This window comes from Balaenoptera musculus, chromosome 20 (genome assembly GCF_009873245.2).
Source record: "Balaenoptera musculus isolate JJ_BM4_2016_0621 chromosome 20, mBalMus1.pri.v3, whole genome shotgun sequence".
Taxonomy (NCBI): domain Eukaryota; kingdom Metazoa; phylum Chordata; class Mammalia; order Artiodactyla; family Balaenopteridae; genus Balaenoptera; species Balaenoptera musculus.
This window is the reverse complement of record NC_045804.1, coordinates 41,639,253-41,656,512: the sequence shown is the minus strand read 5'-3', so window position 1 is coordinate 41,656,512 and position 17,260 is coordinate 41,639,253. Positions and strand designations below refer to the sequence as shown.

General features: G+C 37.6%; 1 protein-coding gene across 6 annotated transcripts; it reads left to right on the top strand.

Annotated features, from left to right (window-relative positions):
* Positions 1 to 656: 656 nt before the first annotated feature.
* Positions 657 to 16,675, top strand: ZNF207 (zinc finger protein 207). 6 transcript variants are annotated; one of them, XM_036837876.1, is made up of 12 exons: positions 657 to 851; positions 2,322 to 2,448; positions 6,996 to 7,134; positions 7,852 to 8,022; positions 8,142 to 8,217; positions 8,731 to 8,778; positions 9,859 to 9,929; positions 12,233 to 12,390; positions 13,577 to 13,669; positions 14,686 to 14,928; positions 15,523 to 15,682; positions 15,826 to 16,675. In XM_036837876.1, the coding sequence occupies exons 1-12, from the start codon at positions 811 to 813 to the stop codon at positions 15,984 to 15,986; spliced, it is 1,488 nt and encodes a 495-aa protein (XP_036693771.1). In that variant the 5' UTR covers positions 657 to 810; the 3' UTR covers positions 15,987 to 16,675. The 6 variants fall into 6 exon arrangements, with proteins under 6 accessions (XP_036693771.1, XP_036693773.1, XP_036693772.1 ...); XM_036837877.1 differs by having other exon boundaries at positions 677 to 851; positions 7,855 to 8,022; XM_036837878.1 differs by lacking the exon at positions 8,731 to 8,778 and having other exon boundaries at positions 664 to 851.
* The last annotated feature ends 585 nt before the right edge of the window (positions 16,676 to 17,260 follow it).

Here is a 17,260-nt window from a genome sequence, read left to right as displayed (position 1 = left end):
AACCCTACTATCTCTAGTGTTTTTTCAGGTGCTCAGGCTCAAAGACGTGCACTTTTTGCGCCCTTAGTGAGATACCCTCTCCTCCACCTCGTTTGCTCCCATTGACCCTGCAGGAAGCCTTCCTCGATACCCCAATGACCGCCAAGGCCCTGTAAACGGTTCCCCTCCTCTGAGGTTCCCCTCCTCTGAGGTTCCGCAGCACCTCGAATTTCCGTCACCGCGGTGGCCACGCTGCGTCGTTTACGCATCCGTCACCGATCTGTGAATTACAAGGCAAAGACTGCGACTTCTTCGACTTAGTAGGCAAACGTCCAACACTTACTACAGAAAGGAGTAATCCGGGAAATGAAACAAAATGAAAAACTGGGCGCTGTCTCAATTATCCTTTATTTGTAGTTTACCTTGAATTACTCTGGTAACCTATTGAGGTTTTTTTTTTTCTCCAATTCGCGCTGTCTCGGCGCACCTACGTGTCACCGGCTCTTTTTCAAACAAAATAAACCCGGAGTAATTCGCACGCACGGGAGAGCCCGGACCGCACGCACGGACAAGATGGCAGCCAGCCCTCCGCTGGCGCGAGTGTCCGCCCACTCAGGGCGAGGCCTCGTCATGTGACCCTCCCCTGCCTGGCACCGCCCCCGGCCGCAGTGCCTGACGGGAGGCAGAGCAGCGAGCGAGGGCGTCGGCCATTTTGTGGCTGTTTCCTGTGGGACGCGGTGGTGGCGGTAGGGTCGGGAGAGTGAGCGACTCTTCGGCTAGTTTTTCCTGCTTGTTTTCTCCTCCCTTTTTTTTTGTCGGTAGAGCGCAGTTATGGGTCGCAAGAAGAAGAAGCAGCTGAAGCCGTGGTGCTGGTATCCTTTGTCGGTTTGAAGTCGAGGCCGAGCGGGGGCGCCGGTTGGTGGTGACTGGGACGGGGAGGCCTGGCTTTGGCCTATGGCGGAGAGTGGGATCTAGGCCTCGGGGTCGGTGGTTTGGTGGCTGGACTCGGACTTGGGAATGTTTCTCGGAAAATGGGGTCCCTGGGGCGAGAAGCTCTGGCATTGTGGGTCGTGGGACTCCGTGACTCAGGAGGGTCTTGGTTTGGTGCGAGCGTTGACCCACGGGGAGGCGGCTTGGACCCCCTTCACCAAGGACAGAGTCCCCTGAGGACTCTTCTGCCACACTCCGTCGTTTTGGTGACGGTTCAACAAAGGAACTTGCTTCCAGTATAGTACGCTGATTGACTCTGTGGCGGATCAGGGGGGAGCTTCCGGAGTCGGTCACCCACTTTTTTCTTTTTCTTTTTTTTTTTTTTTTTTTTGTAGAATCGGTGGTTTAGTAAAGGCTTATGTTAGTCAATCTTGATTTCGACGCCCCCCCACCCCCCCTTTTTTTTTTTTTTTTTTGCGGGGGTTGGGGGGAAGATCTAGCTTCCGCCTCCCACCCACTGACGCCTTAATCTTGGAGAAGCGTTCTCTTACAGGGTGGGGTTTCTTGTTATCTTTTTACCTGGTTTTATTGGAGTGAGAAAGTGCCTCTTACTAATGAAACGTGGCGTCGGTTTTTTTTTTTTTTCCCCCGGAAACGTTAGTAAACTTTACGTTTCAATTGATTTTATTTACTGTCTGGTACCTAAAAACGCTTCATTTATTTATATAATAGTTGAAAAACGGTTACGGATTTTGTAAAGTGCTTTTAGGAAAATCTGACAAGGGAGAGAAGAATTCTCAGTATTATTGACAGAACTTATCTGTGAATTTAAATACATTCTTGGGCGACAAATTCGTACGGAATTGCAAGCAACTTTGTGGATTGTTCATAGGAAATTGTCGCAATGAACTTATTTTCAGATTCTAAATAATATAAACATTAAATTTTAAATGTTAGGTAAATTCTTGGTATTTCGATTATTTTCATCTTCTAATTTTTGAAGTTCTGTCCACATTAACTTTGGGTTTTTTTTTTTTTTAAACATTTTGAACCCTTCCAGTTCACAGTGTGTATTTGTAAATGTTGGGACATTGAGCAAAAGAAAAGTTAATTTCATATAAATCTGTGTGTAACGCGGGAATTTGACAAAACCATATTGCCTACTGAGATGTGTTTATTTAGGGGTGGTGAAGAGATATTGTGATCTTCCAGGACATTGAAAATTCCAAAATTATGTGGCAGGTTAATCCTTAGTTATATAATAAATATCAAAAGTAGAGTTTATATAAAGTACTCTTGGTTTTAGCTGTTGCCTGTTTTTAATGTTACTGCTGTTCTCTTTCATTACAGATTTATTTTTTATAGGCAGTGTCATTATTGTGCTATTTTTGTACCTTAACAATAGTGATCAGGTATTGTAATAGAGATTTTGATGATGAGAAGATCCTTATACAGCACCAAAAAGCAAAGCATTTTAAATGTCATATATGTCATAAGAAATTGTATACAGGACCTGGCTTAGCTATTCATTGCATGCAGGTAAGGAGTTTCTTCTGTATTTAATTTTTGCTCTCTTGTAGTTTGGAAACAACATGGGGAAAAAATCTTGAATTTCTCTTAGATAGCTGTAGAGTTTTTTTTTTGTTTATTGCAAAAGATTAGATAAGATGACCAGTCAGCTTTAAAATAGAAAAAAACCCTGTTTTTTAGCCATTGAGAAGATAAACAATTGATTTTTCATGTTTAAAGAGTTTATGCTAGTATTTACCTTTAAATTATTGACAATACCTTTTATCCTAGATTTAGATGGGTGACAATTAGGTTGAGATCACGAAGTATTTCCTCAGTACTTGGCTAAGAGAACAAGGATCAGTGATTTAAATTTTGTGGGCAGTCTGACCAAATCCAATCCCATAAGAATTAGTACAGAATTAACCGCCATTACTTACTGTCCTTGAAGGATTTGTTATAATCTGTTGCCTGGGGCTAGGCTACCATTTATTCCATGGACCTCTTTTGGAATGGTGGCATGGTGTTTCATTTAATAATTTCTAGGTTTCTTGAGTTCTTTCACTACTAGGTGGGGAGGGCTTTGTAATTTATATTTTTGAAGATCTAATAAGTACCTTTTTTTAAAAAAAAAAATTTATTTATTTATTTATGGCTGTGTTGGGTCTTCGTTTCTGTGCGAGGGCTTTCTCCAGTTGTGGCAAGCGGGGGCCACTCTTCATCACGGTGCGCGGGCTTCTCACTATCGCGGCCTCTCTTGTTGCGGAGCACAGGCTTGAGACGCGCAGGCTCAGTAGTTGTGGCTCACGGGCCTAGTTGCTCCGCGGCATGTGGGATCTTCCCAAACCAGGGCTCGAACCCGGGTCCCCTGCATTGGCAGGCAGATTCTCAACCACTGCGCCACCAGGGAAGCCCTAATAAGTACCTTTTTTATTCAACATTATTTCTTCTACTTTTACCAGTCCTAGAGCTGCCTGAAGTTTTGCCTAATTGGACCCTAGCGAGATGTGAGATGAGCAAATCCCCATTCATTGGAAACTACTGTTGGTAGGAGGCAGGGAGGTAAATTAAAACAAGATATTGCTTCCCCAAGTTTAAAAATAAGTTTATAAAGATCTGTTTCACTCCAATTATGTCGCTATAATAACAATTCTGTATCCATTTAAAAATATGAAACCCACAGTTTTCCACTGTGTTAGTCACTAGTTACTTGCGGCTATTTAAACAGAAATTTAAAAATTAAAACTTCAATTCCTCAGTCACATTATAGTCACATTTCCAGTGCTCAGCCACAAGTGACTGGTGGATGACTGTTGTATTGGATAGTACAGATGCAGAACATTACCATTTATCACAAAGTTTCTGTGAGACAGTACTGTACAATGTTTTAGGCACTGAATATACAGCAGTGAATAAATCAAAGTTATCATTGTGGAGTTTAGATTTACATTGTGGAGGAGAACAACCTATAAATATTTAATTTTATGCTGATATGTGACAAAACTAAAACTAGGTAAGGGTTAAAACTAGGTAGGGGAGGGCCACAAGGTAGTACAGGCCTGAATGAGAAACTGACATCTGAACAGAGATCTGAAAGGAGGTGAGGGAGAGATTCCAGGGAACAGCAAATGAAAGACCTTCACGTCAGGAGCATTCTCCTATATTGAGGGCAAGGGCAGCAATGTGCTACTTTACATAGGAGGGCTTGCAGGCTATTGTAGGCCATTTTCTTTAATACTGAATGAAATGGGAGGTTTTAATTGAGATGTAACATGCTTTGGCACACTTCTTAAAGAGTCATTTTGGCTGCAGGGTTGAGAGTAGACTGTAGAGTGCAGTAAGACCACTTAGGAGACCAGGCAAGAGTATGCCAGGCAAGAGGTGATGGTGACAGAGAATTTGCTGATGAATTAGATGTGGAGTATGAGAAAGTGAGGAGTGGAGGTTGATCTGAAAGTTTTTGGCCTGAGCAGTGTGAAAAGTGAGTTACTGTATTCATTTGGCCCTTGGTATCCACATCTGCGTATTACACTGCGATTGAAATTAGGTAAGTTGAATCCACGTGTGCAGAATCCGTGGCTACAGAGGGCTAACTGTACTACGCCATTTTATATAAGGGACTTGAGCATCCTTGGTATTGGGGGGAGTGGTCCTGGAACCAATCATGCCTTGGTACCAAGGGACGACTGTACTGAAATGTGGAAAGCTGCAGGAAAGATAGGCTTAGGGATGAGGCTATCAGGATCATCTTATGTTGATTTTTTTTGAGTGTGGGTGTGTTAGTTTTGAGATTTTGAGAAGGTCTGTTGAATATCCAGATGAAGATGTCATATAAGCAGTTGAATCTACAGGTCTGCAGTTCAGAGAGGTTGGAGCTGGTGATAGAAATTTGGGGGGATACAGTATAAGGATGGCTATTTTAAGCCATGATATTATGTGTCCTTAGGGAGTAGAATATAGATAGAAAAGTGGTGCCAAGGACACCACCTTGGGCCACTCCCAGCATTTAGAGGTCAGAAGATTAAAAGAAACCAATCAAGAAGATTGAAAAGGTAGGAAAACCAAGAGAGTGGTGCTGTGGAAGCCAAATGAAGTGTTTCAAGGAGTGAGTTATTTATTTAAGTCAAATGCTGGTGGTAGGTTAGTTAAGCACAGGACTAAGATTGGATTAATCAAAGTAGAGGTCATTGGTTACTTGCCAAGAGTGATTTCCTAGAATGAAGAGGATGAAAGGCTGATAGGAATGCTTGCAAGAGAAACTGAGAGGGGAAAGTAGAGACGCTGTTTCAAGGAGTTGTACTATAGAGAAGAGCAGAGAAATGGAGTGGAAGCTGGAAGGAGATTAGTTAAGAAACTATTAGTAATAATCTTTAATTGACTAAGTGCTTTTGTTTATATGTTCTTAACCATAATTTCACAGCAGCCTGTGAGATAGGCATGGCAGTTAAATCAGACACATGCTGGAGTTTTATAGATTAGTTTAGGACATTAGTAGTTTAGATGTTTTACATCAATGTTTGCTCCTATCTTTTCAGCCGAGACCATACTAATTTCTACTACGTAAGACTCTAAGAAATCTAATTCTGGCTGTAACATAAGGTTGGGAAGATTTTGAGTGAATGGCGTTATTTTTTCTTCTCTTTGCAATACCTTTTAATTAAGGTATTTCTTTCCTTCATCACTTAGAAATGTAGTGAAAACTAGTTAATGTGTATGTGAATGTAATTGTATTTTTTCAGAGAACATATATATGAGTTACTTCATCTGCCTTCATCAAGAGAAGTAACATATTCCAAAAAATTTAGAAAATGGTGATTGTCACTCATTGAGTAGCTTTATTCATGGATCTTTTAATCACAATAAGATAATTTGTGAATTTGATTTGCATATCACTTTTTAAAATCTTTGAGATATTCCTCCAGGAAAATACTTAGTTTTCTTTAATTACCTTTCTATTCTTCCATGAAAGTGTCTTGGAAGGAAAGAAAAATTGAGTGTTACTTGGACCAATATATCCAAGTCATTAACCTAAATAAGTGGTTCTCAAACTTGAGTGTGCAAAGGAATCACCTTGAAGTCTTGTTAGATATATTTGTGGTTCCACCCAAGAGTTTCTGATTCAGTAGGGCTCAGGTGTGGCCTGAGAATTTGCATTTCTTATTTATTTTTTAAAAAATTTTTATTGGTGTAGAATTTGCATTTCTAATAAGCTTCCAGGTGAAGCTGATATTTTAGGCAAACTATTTTGACATCCTTTAGCCTAAGTTAATACCTTTTGCGTAAGAAACCAAGACTGACAGGGATTTTAGCATATTGGCAAAAGTTATTCGCGTTTGAGGGTTAGAAATGTTTGATCTAGCAAAAACCATACAGTGAAAAAAGGTGCTAGATCCCCAGTGTTTTACAATAAAACCTCTGAAGGACTTCTTTTTGTGATCTGCCAAATAAATTCAGAGATGGAAGGTGACAGGATCACTACTATGGCAGTGTTAGGCTCTTCAGGTGACTCATTAGTTACGGGTAGTGCTAATTGGAAATGTCACTTTTGTGGTTTGTAGCTACTAGCTGTCTCAGGATACATTCTTGGAAAATTTACTTTATTCTAATATTTAATTTTAAGACTTCATAAGCTTTACTTAGTTCAGACTTCACACTTCTCTGATTTGAGTAGCACTATTAGTTCATTGTTAATAATTCAAGCAATCAAGGTTATAAGGTAAACTTGAAATTGTTTATTGAGCCCTTGCTATGTGCTTCACATTGCCAAGTGCTTTTTACATACACAGTATCTTTTTTAATCCTAAAAATGACCCCAGAAGTTAGGTGCTGAATAGGTGAAGTAAACTGAGACTTAGGTCAAAGAATTTGCCTAATCTCACATAGCTAGTAGGCCATAAAGCTGGGCTTGAATCCACATAGTCTCACTATGGAACCAGTCATTCTTAACCATTATACTAAGTGGTCTCTGAGTAATTTAAAATTACTCTTTAAAAGACTTTCATGAGGCACTTTTGTCTATCTAATGGAAGGTTTCTGTTTTGTTTGTGTGGGTTTTTTTTTTTTTTTTTTAATGTTAGGTGCATAAAGAGACAATAGATGCAGTACCAAATGCAATACCTGGGAGAACAGACATAGAGTTGGAAATATATGGTATGGAAGGTATTCCAGAAAAAGACATGGATGAAAGAAGACGACTTCTTGAACAGAAAACACAAGGTAAATACTAAGATGTATGCTTTTTCTTGATACAGCTTAACTAGTGAGAGTAGTATTACAATATTTTCAAGTATAAATTTAATGGTAGATGTTAGGTCCATTCAGAATTCCAATTTTGAGGGTTTTTTTTTTTGTCTTATGTTCGAAGTTAATGTATTTTATTTGTATATGTGGTAGCATTTGGATCATTCCATACATTTTATAATATTTTTACTCATAATTGAATTCCAGGTGGATTTAGCAAGTGTTGAGGCCTTTGAAAAGGAAGGTAGCTTGTTTTGCTTTATGAAACCACTAATAGTAAATTTTTTTAGCGGTGTATTTGACTTGGGATTTGCGGCCCTCTCCTATCCCAATGATAGAAACTTACTAATAACCTATGAATTCTTTCGTTTTGAAAAGCATTACGGAGAGGTCAGACTAGTTTTCATAGTTTACCTTTTGGAGTGGAATAGAAAGCTGTTTTTTAAAGTATAACTGCTTTAGGAAAATGTTCTTTACCTGGCATAGAATAGGGAAAGGATGTTAACCTTCTTGCTTAATACAGATTGAAAAAACATTTGAAGAGTAAAGAGCAGTGTTAACTGAGTTTTTTTTGGAAGAAAAATCTCGGGAGCTAGTTGCACTGAAATAAAATTTTTAAATGTTGAATGTCTTAAACTTGCTTAGGTTTTCTTTTTTTACTCTATGGGAAAAATTAATTTAAACTTTTTTTAGCAGAGAGTCAAAAAAAGAAACAACAAGAGGATTCTGATGAATATGATGATGATGACTCTGCAGCTTCAACTTCATTTCAACCACAGCCTGTTCAACCTCAACAAGGTTATATCCCCCCAATGGCACAACCAGGACTACCACCAGTTCCAGGAGCACCAGGAATGCCTCCAGGTAGCACATAAGGCTTCTTACAATTTAACATTCTCAGGTCTTTGTTGACACAGTTTAGAAGTATTAATTTTTTCCTCTTAACCCTTTTTTATTTTTTTGGTTGAAATTCTTGTTTATAGGCATACCTCCATTAATGCCAGGTGTTCCTCCTCTGATGCCAGGAATGCCACCAGTTATGCCAGGAATGCCACCTGGGTAAGAAAACTCTTTTAATTGACTTGTGGGCTTATGCCTAGTAATGATCTTTTTCAACTTGGGTGTGTTACATCACTTAAATGTTACTTTGCTGTTTTTTTTTTTCTTTTTGCTTCTAAAAGGTATGGGCTCTGTAACTATTAAACTTACCTAATAAAGGGATCTACTAATAAATTTAAGGAATATAAATTTGACTCTGAAGAGAATAGATTTTTGGGTTTTACGATGTATGTAGGCAGCCATCTGCTTCAGTTGCATCTGATGTAATTAAAGTAGTTGGTTGTAGATTTGAGTTTCTGAGATTCAAAACTGTCCATGACACTTTGTAGTTGTGACAAGAAGCAAACTCTGTAAATGATTTATTTGTCAAGGCATCAAGAACTAAAATGAATATGAGGTGCTCGTGCCCATCACTTTTATTTAAGTATTGTTGGATGTGAGAGGTATACAATACACTTTCCCACTGTATTTTGAAAATCAGTTAGATTTTGATTTTGTCATACATTTTCACAGATTGCATCATCAGAGAAAATACACCCAGTCATTTTGCGGTGAAAACATGTAAGCATCTCATTCGTAATGTAATTCAGGAGGTATAATCATAATGTCATTTTTTTGTGTGTTTAATGGTATCTATTAAGTTGACTTCAGAAGTTTTCTAATCTTCCTCACTAAAACTTCTAAACTTTGCAAACTGATTGACACAGATCTCTTAAAGGAGGGAACTAAAACATCTGTGAGGAAATCGTAATAGACTCATATAAACAAAGCATTTTCTAATTGTGCAGCTGTTTTCCCCAAACTGCTAAAAGTAAGGGGACTTAGTAAAAAGGGTTGATATTTAAGAAAGAGTATATATTCCTTTGCCAAATTACGTGCTCTGTTACTATAGAAGGTAATTGATTTTTCTTCTAATAAAATCTATATATAGAAGTTATTCTGATAAGAGTCCTAAATCATTAATTCACAAACTTGTAATTTTTTAAGTGAATTGGACACTGATATTTGAAGGTGAGCTCTTTTAAGGAAAGGAAAACAAATATGGGTTGTGTTTTTAAGTCCTGGTTTAGTGTTAGGAACTTTGTACATGAAAAGTAGGGATTCTGAGTTTACTTTTGATTATCTTTAATTTTGATGGTAGTTTTTCCGTGCCTGTCCAAAACAAATCTTTACTCCACAGAGTACATTCAGTATTTTGATTTTGAAAAAATCTGATAACTCTAAAATATAGAGGATTTTTTTGTTTTGTTTTTTTGATTAATATTCTGTGGATATTTTCCAAGTGAGACAAAAGGTGATTTTGTTTTCCAGTTACACACGTTTTGGATAAGGCCTCTTGTTTATATTAAGGAGAGTATAATAATTGTTCTCAGTGACTTTAAATGTATTAAAATGTTCTGTTAACAAAGACTGAATTTTTTCCCCTATTTTACTGGTAAACCAAAGAGTTTGCTGGTTTTTAGGGAATTTATTTTGATAGAATTGTTTTAGTGTGTTGTGTGTTCTTTCAGCTTGATTGATTTCAGTATTAGGGGTCAAATTCAAGTCTTATCTATTGTTTCAGGCTTTAGCCAAAATATTTTCTAATGTTTTATACTGTTAATTAACTTTAGTTGTCTCTTGAAATTTGCTTTCTAATAGAATGATGCCAATGGGTGGGATGATGCCACCTGGACCGGGAATACCACCTCTGATGCCTGGTATGCCACCAGGTATGAAATGTTAGTTTCCTTTTTAATATGACAGAAGTGCTTTATTCTTAAGTATTTTAGACAGTAGATTTGTGGGCATTGGTGCAGTTTTAAAATTGGTGTAATTTTAAAGTTTCTGTAAGTTAGTGACTTTTTATTTTATTTTATATTTTATTTTTTTGTGGAAGAGCGCAGATATATATTTCCTGGCTTATTATTTTTTTTAAATAAATTTATTTATTTATTTATTTATTTTTGGCTGTGTTGGGTCTTCGTTTCTGTGCGAGGGCTTTCTCCAGTTGCGGCGAGCGGGGCCCACTCTTCATCGCGGTGCGCGGGCCTCTCACTGTCGCGGCCTCTCGTTGCGGAGTACAGGCTCCAGACGCGCAGGCTCAGCAGTTGTGGATCACGGGCCCAATTGCTCTGCGGTATGTGGGATCCTCCCAGACCAGGGCTCGAACCCGTGTCCCCTGCATTGGCAGGCAGACTCTCAACACTGCGCCACCAGGGAAGCCCCAGTGACTTCTTTTTAAAATTACTGTGAGAAATGTGATGATCTCGTTTTGTTTTGAGTTCCGAGTTTTGAAATAGTAAAAGTAGTCCTCAAAGCAACCAGAGTGAGTCACTGAGCCTGTGACTTAAGAGTGGTTATGGGCTTCCCTGGTGGCGCAGTGGTTGAGAATCTGCCTGCCAATGCAGGGGACACGGGTTCGAGCCCTGGTCTGGGAAGATCCCACATGCCGCGGAGCAACTAGGCCCGTGAGCCACAAGTACTGAGCCTGCGCGTTTGGAGCCTGTGCTCCGCAACAAGAGAGGCCGCGACAGTGAGAGGCCCACGCACAGCGATGAAGAGCGGCCCCCACTCGCCACAACCAGAGAAAGCCCACGCACAGAAACGAAGACCCAACACAGCCAAAAATAAATAAATAAAGCGTAAAAATTAAAAAAAAAAAAAAAAAAAAAAAAAGAGTGGTTATATCTGTTAGGAATATTTTAGGCAAGTACTAGAGACTCTTAACAAGTAATAGAGAAATCCAACAAACTATTAAACAATGTAGGTATTTATTATCTCACTCAACCTAAAAGTGGTAGACTCAGTGGCTCCAGTGATAACAAGAACCCATACTTTAAAAATTTTCCACTTTACCAACCTTAGCTTTCTCTCTCAGACATGTAACTCAGTAGTTATAAGATCTCAGGCAAGAAAGGGTGCTTTCCTTTTTCTCGTATTGGGGAACAAAGTAACTTTCCCAGAATCTCCTTAGCCTTTTACATATCATTGGCCAGAAATAGGTCTAATGGAGCTTCTAGGTGCAGGGAAGCCTGGGAAATAAAGTATCTTTACTTTTTAGCCTACAGTGTGGGGAAAGGGATTTGGTTAGCCCAGTAAATGTGCCACAGAGGTCTTCATGAGGCTCTCTGAGTCCATTGCCTAGCATTTTAATCCTAGCAAGTTTGGTTTGCAGTCTATAGCCAGATTCAAATGTACTCAAGTGATAGTGTAAAAGGAACAGAAAAATAAAGCAGCAGCAAAATATGAATCATGCCAGTGCAACCATTAATTTATAGGCAACAGCTTCACGTACATCATGCTCTGAGAGAATTTTAGGCATTTAAATGAATACAGAAAAATAACCTATGTTCACTTGGTAATGTGAAGTCAGTAAAAGTTTTAAGTTACATTGAGGAACTTCAAAGAATGCCTAGTGGTATATTTTAGGAAAATTTGTGTATTTAAAGCACACTTAAAGGAATAACTTAGTTTCTGGAAAAATTTTTATGGGTATATGACCTATTAACAGTTTTTACTGTAGTTTGCATTAGAGTTCTGGAAACATCTGTTAGATGATTGAAATAATTCTATGTTTCAAAAATTCGCTGCATCAGTAATATCAATAAGCCTAATTGTTGGCTTTGCCCATATACAGGGTTTCTAGTGGTATCTTTCATGTCCCAAAATTCTGAAGAGACGCAAAGGTGTGGAAAGTTGGAGGCAAAACTGTTCCAAGGGGGCAAGTGCCTAAGTACTTTGAGCTTCATTGAGTTCAGCAGTCAGTCGTCAGTATTGATAACTTTATAGTATAGAATCTTTTTTGTGTGTGTGTCTGTGCCGCACGGCTTATGAGATCTTGGTTCCCTTACCAGGGATTGATCCCGGGCCACAGCAGTGAAAGCCGAGTCCTAACCACTGGACTGCCAGGGAATTCCCTAGAATCATTTTAAATTTAATTTAGTATGTTTTAATGGCAAAGTTTTGAGGAAGTATTTTTTCTAAACTAAATGTTTCAGCAACCGGGTCCCACTCCAGTATTTCTTCTCTGCAGGTATGCCCCCTCCTGTTCCACGTCCTGGAATTCCTCCAATGACTCAAGCACAGGCTGTTTCAGCACCAGGTATTCTTAACAGACCACCTGCACCAACAGCAACAGTTCCAGCTCCACAGCCTCCAGTTACTAAGCCTCTTTTCCCCAGTGCAGGACAGGTAAGGTGAAATTTCTGAAAAAGAGTGCACTTATATTTCAAGGTAAAGTGGAGTTATTCACTGAACTCTTTGAAAATGTCAAGTCATTTTAAAAATAGTAATCTTCTTAATACAATTTATTAACTATACTGAAGAAGTGGCGTTCTCTTCCATTTTTGCACACATTGATTTCCTTTACTCATAAAAGGTTGACTGGAACCAGAAAATAGTGTAGTATGTTATTTTTTCGTAGTTGTGAACTCTGGTTATTCTTAGCTTTAGTTAGAAATGAAAATTTAATTTCTGGGAACTTAAATACATAAAAATGTTATGAGGTCCTCCTTTACCTAATGAGCTATGAGTAGAATGAAAACCAAAGTCAAAGATGAAAAATCCTAAGACCTTAGCAAATAATTTTTGGGCTCTTCCTTTAGTCTAGAATTGTGACAGACAGTAGTGCCTCACTGTTGCTGGAAGGGCATCATTTAACGTCTTTTGACCTAGTCACACTCATATTTCCTACTCGTCCTTTTTTTTTTCTCCCCAGAACTCAGAAGCAAAAAGTCCTTCTTTTATATATAGCATGTATATAATGGTTGTTACCTTTGCTTTTTCCCCCCAGTTTGATTCAGAGTTAAGCAGATGTATTTAATTCGTTCAGAATTGAGACGCTCAGGATGTATGTTCTTTATTGTTCACCTTAAAATTATCCCTTAGATGTTTACTTTTTTCAAATTTTTTTCTGTTTGTAGTTCCTAAATTAAAAGCATTACTTTTTAAGTACATTAACTTATGTTTTCGATGTGGGGGGATTTTGTTTATTGTTTTTTGTTTATCCTATTAAACTTTTGGCAAAAATTGTAGTTATCGATGGAGAATTGGATTGAAGTGTCAATAATGCATCATAATCTCAGTTTAAGGTACCAGTTTTGAAATATCATAGTGTAAAACATTAGTTTTAGGGGAAAAAACCTGTGGTTAATTAGGTTTATTGGTGTAGAATTTAAAAAGTTTTTTTGAGGCTCATAGTGTCACTGTTTATTGTAAGTGCATTAACTGCCTGCCTCTATATATAAAACAGATTTGATTGCATTGTATTTTGCATTTAGAAAAATGCAATCTATACTGAAAAAAAAGTCTACCACGTGGCTTATTTTCACCCATTTGTTTGGAGACTTTTCATTGTTTCCTTTCTTTTATGCTACAGATGGGGACACCTGTAACAAGCTCAAGTACAGCTTCATCCAATTCAGAAAGTCTGTCTGCGTCTTCTAAAGCTCTGTTTCCTAGCGCAGCACAAGTACGCAGGAAGTTGCAGTTTAAAATTGTTAAAAATGGCTTTATAACTTCATTAACCCTTTGGACCCTACTTTAAAACTAAATCTTTTCCCAAAAATATATTATGTTTAATTTTTTTAAAGTAAAATTAATGGCTTATAAATCAATGGTATTTGAAAATTTGAACCGCACACTAATAGAAAAAAATATACCCCAAACTCCTATGGTTCTAAAGGGTTAAAAGCATGTAAGCAGTAAATGCATTTTAGTGGCCAATGGTTAGCCTGATGCATGATTAAGCTATTCTGTTTTATGCTGTTTAATCTAAATGCATCACATATAATGTAAGGAAATTTAGTACTCTGCATTTGGTTCTAAAAGTTGACCTAGTTTACGTGTTTCAGATGTTCAGTGTTATGAAAAGTAACAAATTTATTACTTGGTAACTTTATACTTAAAAGCTTACTAAACCCTTTAGTCCATCATAATAATCTAGCCATTGTTAATTGGGAGGGCCGTTGTATTACTATATAAAGAATACTTCTGAAGGACATATCTTCAATGTGTCACCATTGGTAGTTATTATTTATGCTATACTTAGTAACTGAAATTTATCCAAACATTTGTTTTCTATAATTTCTAACTTTTTTTTTTTTTTGAGCTCCTTGGTAGATTAATTTTAAGAAGGAATTTAGAATGATGATAATAGAAAATATGCTATTCCATTATATGATAATATATTTCTTCAGTTAGGAATAAATATGAAGCTTTGTAAATTAAGTAATTTCTGGTGAGGAGATAGATGATATCTGAGAAGTTACATAAGTAGTCTAACTTGTTTCTTGTTTCCACTGCTGTGTTTTGGATGTGCATCTTTTGGTATTATGTGTTATCTTGAATTTTGTGGATTGATCATGATTTTAACTTTAAGTTTTGTCCCTTATTGAATGTTAGTGTCTTGTTTTTAAGTTAAATAGGTAGTAGATATATTCAGTTTTGGGTTTTGAAGTTTTGTTGATGAAAGATAATGTTTTACAGGCTCAGGCAGCTGTCCAAGGACCTGTTGGTACAGATTTCAAGCCCTTAAATAGTACCCCTGCAACAACTACAGAACCCCCAAAGCCTACATTCCCTGCATATACACAGTCTACAGCTTCAACCACTAGTACAACAAATAGCACTGCAGCTAAACCAGCAGCTTCAATAACAAGTAAGCCTGCTACACTTACGACGACCAGTGCAACCAGTAAGTTGATCCATCCAGATGAGGATATATCGCTGGTAAGTTGTTTACATTTCTTACTAGCAGAGTTCGATTGAGTACTGTGGTAGCAACTTGTCCATTTGAAAAGTTTTAATTTGTATACCAGTGGTCTTATGATCTGATTGAATGCTAAGTGATTTTTACCATTCTGATTTTTAAGAACCACAAAACAAAGTGAATATTGCATGTTTTGATCTTAGATACATCCCCCCTAAGACTATTTCTAAAAGAAGACAGTGAGTTGGGTTCTTATTCTCTCAAAAATTATTTTTGTTGTTCATAAATTTAATTAATTGAAGAAACAAGTGTGAGATAGAATCTGCAGGTTCCTTGCAGTCCATATACCTTCTTCATTACACAGTTTCTTGCTGAAGCAATTTATAATTTCTGGAAAGTTGTTCAATATAACATGCTTCAAATATAAAAATAGCTAAGGTTTTCTTAAGGCATCAAGATTTTAAGTAGTTGGACTGGTTTGTGGGGTGAAAGTAATTGGCATGTAAGGGAACATTTAAAAATCACTCTCACTCTATAAAGACTTTAGATGCTTACCTTCATGCTTAACACTCTCTGTGTTCAGATGTTTCACATTCACATATTTTTATTCCTAGGAAGAGAGAAGAGCACAGTTACCTAAATATCAACGTAATCTTCCTCGACCAGGACAGGCTCCCATTGGTAATCCACCTGTTGGACCAATTGGAGGTATGATGCCACCACAGCCAGGCATCCCACAGCAACAAGGAATGAGACCCCCAATGCCGCCTCATGGTATTCCTCTTTTTACGTTTATTTTATTTAGTGGATTTTCTGAGTGTACACATAAAACAGATTTATCTGAAAAATGCATTGCATTTAAAAGTACAATGCTCAGACTCAATCTATTTTTTTGTGTTTTAAATGTGTTTTTTTAGGTCAGTATGGTGGTCATCATCAAGGCATGCCAGGTTATCTTCCTGGTGCTATGCCGCCGTATGGGCAGGGACCGCCAATGGTGCCCCCTTACCAAGGTGGGCCTCCTCGACCTCCGATGGGAATGAGACCTCCTGTAATGTCGCAAGGTGGCCGTTACTGATCTTACTTCAATCCAGTCTAATAGGTTTGGAGATTAAACCTTTTCTCAACTTGTGCTGTTTATATAGCCAAGCTTCCGTCAATAAGGCTTCATTGTGACTTTAACAAACATTATCTTCCCACATACCAGGAACTATTGGACATTTATTTTACATGGGAAAATTTATTTGGAATAATAAAGCAGGAACTTTTCCTGAAGTTGCAATTTATACTGTATGGCTTCTTTTTCATGTTTCATCTAGGTTTTTAGAAGTGAAGTATAGTAAATTTGGTTCGTTATATTGTGAAGGCGCTGGAATTACATGAACATACCACCCTAATAAAGGCAAGTTCTGTAAGCTTATGTTGCTATTTGTAAAGTTATGCCTTCACAGCATTTCAGATGCTGTTGGACTTCATGTCCCCAACCTAGCTTGGTGAGGGCTGTAACTGTCTTCAAGTACCTGTACATTGGAAGTCTGAATGTGTAACAATATTTAATGTATTTAGAGTTCCTCATGTTTCAGGGTTTAAGAAATCTGACCCACCAAGGTCATGTGACTTTTCTGTACTGTTAAACTTCATTGTAATAAAAGAGAGAAAAATTTATGCCTTTTTATTCATAACCCAGCTGTGGACCACTGCCTGAAAGGTTTGTACAGATGCATGCCACAGTAGATGTCCACATAATAAAATTCGTAGTTATACCAATGCAGTTTTGATATATCATTGGATTCTGTCTTTGAATTGTAGGTTGTTCCTTAGCTGCATGTATTAAACTGGACAGTATATGTAGAATTGTATGTTAGTCCTTCAGTTGACAGAAAAACTTAGATATACGTATGAGTCGTTACATGGGTATGAAATCTTTGTATTATGTCACCTTTCCACCCCCTTGGTGTGTCAATATATGTTAGCTATCATAGATATTTGAAATGTAAACCTTAATATTCCCTCCTTCCTGCTGATGTTTAGAGCCTAGTGCCAGACCCATTCATTTCCTTCCGATTATTTTTGAGACTGCGGTACTGTGTGGACCTCAGAAGCTTTTCAGGTGCAAACTTCTAGAAGCTTAGGTGCATGCAGTAATAGCCTTCTGTACTGTTAATGACTGGTATATATTCTAATGTAATGATGAGAATCTACATGTGCCTCTGTTAAGATGGTTAACAGATGGATTTGAAATTTTTTATTTTATTATGTTCCTGGAAGATTACATTATTTCTTTGATTAAATGGCTGCCTTCTGTTATTATTAAGCCTAAATGGCTTTTTACTGTTAACCTTTTCATCCTTG